The sequence below is a fragment of the Corylus avellana genome, chromosome 4, assembly GCF_965113065.1.
Source record: "Corylus avellana chromosome 4, dhCorAvel1.hap1.2, whole genome shotgun sequence".
Taxonomy (NCBI): domain Eukaryota; kingdom Viridiplantae; phylum Streptophyta; class Magnoliopsida; order Fagales; family Betulaceae; genus Corylus; species Corylus avellana.
In genome coordinates this window covers 6,454,154-6,460,320 of record NC_142493.1, presented here as the reverse complement: position 1 = coordinate 6,460,320, position 6,167 = coordinate 6,454,154, and the positions used below count along the sequence as shown (strand labels likewise).

The 6,167-nt window shown below is 39.6% G+C and overlaps 1 protein-coding gene across 1 annotated transcript; it reads left to right on the top strand.

Annotated features, from left to right (window-relative positions):
• The first annotated feature begins 590 nt into the window (after positions 1-590).
• On the top strand, positions 591-3,260 carry LOC132177946 (L-type lectin-domain containing receptor kinase IX.1-like). Its single transcript, XM_088516076.1, has 2 exons — positions 591-2,150; positions 2,862-3,260. Exons 1-2 carry the CDS (start codon positions 591-593, stop codon positions 3,258-3,260), a joined length of 1,959 nt encoding a protein of 652 aa, XP_088372202.1.
• The last annotated feature ends 2,907 nt before the right edge of the window (positions 3,261-6,167 follow it).

The following is a 6,167-nucleotide window of genomic DNA, read 5'->3' as shown; positions in this document are numbered from 1 at the left end:
AAGTGGGGGAGGGGTGGGGGAGAACTCAAAAATGGGGACCATTCCAATTATCTTTTATTAAAACTGGTAGATCACAAACTAGAATTAGAGGAAACTAATTGAGCAGCAAAATGAACTTCCTGAATGAATTTATACGAACTTTTAACTTTGATTCAAGGCCGGTGTCATTAGTGTACAAAGCATATGTGAGGATACGTAGAACATGTGACCGTGTTCACAAAACAGACATCCGAGGCACTTCAGCAAGTTTTCGTCAATAGTTAAATTACAGAAATTAATAAACAGACATCCAAGGTACTCCCTTTGAAGATTTCAAATTTTTAAAAACAGGGGACAAGTCAAGCGGTGGTCGGTCCAAAAACGTGTTCCTTTTTTCCAGCCCATCATTAATATAGTATCCAAATGCACGCAACTAGAAAAAAATTTATCACGGCTTTGAAAAGTTGATGTAATTAGTTACACGAACTTTCCTGGCAAGCAGCAATTACTTTATATATATATATATAGTTATAGCTCGTATTTGTCTCACTTTTCTTCACATTAGTCTTTTTAGTGTGCCCCTTTAAACCTCCAAAATTGCCATTGCATGCATGCATTCCCTTCCCAATATGGATCACAGCATCCTTAGAACTATTTGGTTTCTCTCCCAGCTGGTTCTTTGGTGCTTACTTTTCCATCTTCCTTTGCATCATGCTCTATCATTCAATTTCTCTAATTTTACCGATAGCAGGCTGATATTAAATGGCACTGCTGCCATCCAAAATGGAATTCTATCCCTCACCAGTGACCGCAATAACGATACCGCTGCCGGCCGAGCTGTATATTCTCAACAGCTGCATCTTTATGATCCCATTACAGGTAATTCCACCGACTTCACTACTCATTTTTCATTCAAAATATCAACCGTTAATCCACCAGGCCAAGATGGGCTCGCCTTCTTCCTTGCACCCAACGGTTCTCTCCTCCCAGAATATGCTTCAGGAGGATGCCTTGCACTCTTTAGCCAATGTGACAATTTCACTATACCAAGAAAAGAAATGGTTGCTGTCGAGTTTGACACCTTTGGAAATCGTGAATGGGATGAAACCGACAACGAACATGTCGGTATCAACATAAATTCCATCAAATCCGATAAGAAACAGGATTTGAGCCGAAGTATGAAAAATGGAGTAATTATGGATGCAATGATCCGCTACGACTCTAAAGCCAATGATTTAAGCGTATCCTGGTCTTTCCCTGACGACCCTGTTGTTAGCCTTCCACATCGAGTTAACCTGACAACACTTTTGCCTGAATGGGTATCCATTGGCTTCGCGGCTGGATCAGCCTTTTACTTTGAGACGCATGAAATCCTTTCATGGGAATTTACAACGGAATTGTCACCGGCTCCGGACAGTACTTTTAGTGCTGGATTAATTGTTGGTTGTGTAGTTGGTGGGTTATTTTTAGTTTGTGGAATTATTTTAGTGTTGGTGTTCGTTTGGAGAAAAAGGAGTAGAGGAAATGGAAAAGAGGGTGTGAAGAATGTTGATCCTGTGGAACGAGAGATTGAACAGGGAAAAGGACCTAAAAGGTTCTCTTATAATGATCTTGTTCGTGCCACAAACAACTTTGCAGAACAAGGCAAACTTGGTGAAGGAGGTTTTGGAGGTGTTTACAAAGGTTTCTTGAGTGAGTTGCAGCAGTTTATTGCAGTGAAGAAGGTTTCTAGACCGTCCGATCAGGGAAAGAAGGCATACACAACTGAGGTGAAAATCATTAGCATATTGAGGCATAAAAACCTCGTACAACTCATTGGTTGGTGCCATGAAAATGGCGCCCTCCTTCTTGTCTATGAGTTCATGCTTAATGGTAGCCTTGATTTTCACCTTTTTGGAGGTCGAACGTTTCTTACATGGGAAGTTAGGTATAAGATAGCTCTTGGTCTTGCCTCTGCTCTACTTTATCTGCACGAAGAATCAGGACAATATGTGGTGCATAGAGATATCAAATCGAGCAACATAATGTTGGATTCAGATTTCAATGCGAAGCTTGGGGACTTTGGTCTAGCAAGGCTCATGGATGAAGAGGCAGGCGTGAAGACGACAGGGCTAGCTGGAACTTGGGGTTACATAGCACCAGAATATGCAAGCACAGGCAAGGCCACAAAGGTATTGTTAAATCATTACTTATTTCAAAAGTTTATTTTAAGAATAGATGAATTTAACCAATTAGGTTCGGTTTGTTTCCATGTAAAATGTTTTATAGAAAAAGGTTTTTTATATTTTCTGGTGTTTATTTGATGCTACCAAAAGTTTTGGTCAAACCAAAAATATTTATGGTTGACGAGAAAAACCATCTTTTGATTTCCGTAAAATGTTTTCCTTTTATGAAAGCATAAACTATTTTTCGCGTATGAGCTTCTTCTAATCAGATCATCAGATAACCATCAAAATTTGTCCAAAGCTGTCAGTCTGCGTCAGAGTTCACTTGATCATCGCTGAAAGCTTTCGGACCACCACCGGTTTGCCAGACTACTACCAAAAGCTGTCGAACCTCCGCTAGAAGTCGCCGGCTATTTTCTATTGTCGTTTATTTTTTGTACGAGCCAAACGCCAAAAAGTATATTTAGGAAAATCATTTTTTTTTTCTTAAAAATTGATATTTTGAAATATTTTCCGATTGAATATATTTTATGTGCACCTTAATTTATATTCTAATGCCCAATATGTATAATATTTAACTGAAATGTAAGATGAATAACAAAGACAAGGTTTTACCTCAGGACCACAACTCTGATATCATGTTACATCACCACTTATTCTAAAAATCTAAGCTTATAAGAAGAAATAAATTTAATCATTTAATTGATATTCTAACAGGGATCGGATGTCTTTAGCTTCGGCATAGTGGCACTGGAAATAGCATGCGGAAAAAGATCAACAGAAGCAAAATATGAGGGTCCTCATGTTCCAATTGCTGGATGGGTTTGGGATTCGTACGTAAATGAAAGGCTTGATGAAGTGGTTGACAAGACATTGTTGGAGTTTGACATGAAAGAGATGGAGTGTTTGTTGATTGTTGGACTCTGGTGCGCCCACCCGGATCAGAGCCTGAGACCATCCATAAGGCAAGCCATACAGGTTCTCAATTTTGATGCACCATTGCCAAATCTTCCGAAGAAGATGCCAGATGCCAACTATAATGTACCTGCGGCCCCTCGAGTAAGCACGGATTTGGCGCCCACGATGTCTTTCTCATCCATTAACATCGGACGTTAAACTCATTTTTATCCAGGATCGATGTATTTGTTTTCATAGTTATATGTTAAAATCATGCTCTGATCTTGATTTTTAGATTATATATATTTATGTTTCCCTGTAATATTGTCGAGTCAAGTATGAAAGCATTAGATTTTGATATTTAAATAATTTCTTACAGCTGGTTTGTTTCCCAAAATGGTAGAGTATATAAATATAACATCTCTTGATCGTTTTGATTTGTTTGTTTTATTATATATTGATGGAACATGCTTATTAGTCCCTTCCCATCCGTACGGACATAAAATGATAAGAAGACCGTCAGTTTCTGGAAGGAGAGAGAGAGAGAGTTTGACACAGGGCATAACTTGTTGGCTATAGGATTGCAAAAACTAGTTTGCACAGCAGAATAAATTCTAAACCAAGATTGACTTTAAAAAGAATAACAGTTACTTGGAAATCAGTTGCCACTCTTACCTTTGGGCAAAAATGTTTTGATTCTTCCTCTTCCAAAAACACAACTCACCTTAAGGATAATGAGACATCTAGATCGTCTAACCAATGACTGACAATAACCATGAAAGTGTGGGCTCTTACTTGGCTCTTTAAATCTTTAACTTTTATTTTTCGAGACTTAATCCAAGAACTATTAATTGTTAGAGAATTCCTGAAGAATTAATTATCAAGAGAACTTAATGAATTGATTTAAGAGCTCAGGCTCTTCTCCATTTATATGCTTAGTATTCTAGCAGTCACGGAGATTGAGAAATAAGCAATGTTAAACTAAGTGCAAATCACAATCCAAGGAGTGTGAGACTGCATGGACGGCTATGGCTAAAAACTAATGTAGCGTGACTCAGTGGGCTGCAGTGAAGATCATCAAAAAGCAGCGGATAAATAACTCAAGATCTAGATTATATCAAAGATCTAAGAATTCTTCTTAACAAAACTAGATACTCTCTAGGTTTTGAAAGAAAATAGAAATAAACTCAACTATGAGTATTCTCATTAATCAAAATCAATAATAATCAACAATTGTCTTTCTCTGGAGGATATAAGCATATATTTATAGCCCAAAACCATAAGCATAATAAAATATAACATAAATATCCCTCAAAATCCTAAACCTAATAAAATAACGAAATATTGACTCCCAAAACCTTAATGCTACTAAAACAAGGAAATAAAGACAGCTTAACCTAATTAAAACGCGAAATATAACATAAGCAGCTCCGTGTGCGATCGATTGCAGGTACAAGTGCGATCGATCACAATTCCAGGGACCTGGCGCGCAAATATCTGGAAGTGCGCTCGATAGCAGGTACATGTACGACCGATCGCACTTCCAGGGGACCTGCGATCTACATCATTCTCCCCTTGTTGGAGAGAATTCGCGCTCGAATTCGGCTGGTTCTTTCCATGGTCCTTTGGATGTCCAGTCAACTTATTCCACTCGTCCTTCCTCAAGATCAAAACAAGGCAACACTCCAAAATAAACATGACGCTTCTCATCATCGAAATACCTTGATGGTTGTCATAAAAGCCCCACACACTACTTGGCTATATCTCGGATTTGCCATACTTCTCTCGTTCCTTCTCCCTTCCACGTGTCATGAAAATACTCAAGAACGGGTCAACTATTGTTTCCCTTGTGAACATATAATTTTCCTCATTCACATAAAACTCACCATAATCTTTGTTAGGCGAATTTAAAATATCTTCAACACCAAGGAAATCAACATAATTAACCTTTTCACCATTAAAATTAGACACTTCACCTGAAAAGTCTTCATCAACCTCTTCATAATCGCTAACATCATCCGTGGATTCTTCCTCTTCCAACGGGTCATCTCCTTCGGGATAAAAACCTCCAAACATTGGAAAAAAATCATCTTTTTTGTGCTCCTCCGTGGGTCTTTCCTCTTCCCATGAGTCATCTTCTTCGAGCTTCTCATCATAGGTTGGTGGAGAATTCCAATCCATGAATCCTTGCGAAGGATCTTCAACATCTTTATGTCTGAACTCTTCATCCACAAATTCTCATTCCTCCTCCACAGAATATGGATTTGGTTGATGGGTTTAAGGCTTGCGAATAATGGTCAAGTTGGCCTGTCGCGGCATCTCCGTCTCACCCATGCCCTCTGTCGTTAAGATTGCGCCCTATGAACGACAACCACATTATCTTCATCCACAAAGCGTGGAGTTGCTTGATGGTGACGAACTTTAGGGCCAACCAGGTTGTCACATCATCCTTCATGCGTTGCCAACGAATCGCCGATTGATTTGTCATCTCCGCCGCCTCCCTAGGCACCCTCTTTTTTCTGACTTTTCTATCTTTTCTTTTTGGGTGTCGAGCTTAACGCTTGCGTCCCGTAGTATAGCATGAGCTTGTGCCATTGGAAATTCCTTCCGCACTCCGCGCCCCGCATAAGGATTGACAGGTTCACCCTCAACGATAAATTTGTCTCCCACCCCCGCGTACTGCGGTCTTGGTTGGCGACGACGAATGCTCGGACCATCCATGTCGGCCAAGTGATGGGTAGGAACCCCGTGTTGGGTGTGTGCACACCCCTTCTTCCACACGGTTAGATCACCAAACCTCTCCTCCATGTGCCGCAAACGAATTGCCGGTTACTTCTTATGTGCTGTCTCTATGCGCACGTACACCTCGTTCATGTCTTCAAAGCGGTTGCTCCTCCCCATTCATGGAAAGTAACTAAGCTTTGATACCAACTGATGCAGCGTGACTCAGTGGGCTGCAGCGAAGATCATCAATAAGCAGCAGATAAATAACTCAAGATCTAGATTATATCAAAGATCTAAGAATTCTTCTTAACAAAACTAGATACTCTCTAGGTTTTGAAGGAAAATAGAAATAAACTCAACTATGAGTATTCTCATTAATCAAAATCAATAATAAGGGGAAAC

What these genes read in the sequence shown, in the direction of transcription:
- LOC132177946 (XM_088516076.1), top strand. Translation starts at nt 591, where the DNA reads ATGCATTCCCTTCCCAATATGGATCACAGCATCCTTAGAACTATTTGG. An exon ending in GCACAGGCAAGGCCACAAAG is followed by an intron (nt 2,151 to 2,861) that starts GTATTGTTAAAT and finishes ATATTCTAACAG; the next exon opens with GGATCGGATGTCTTTAGCTT.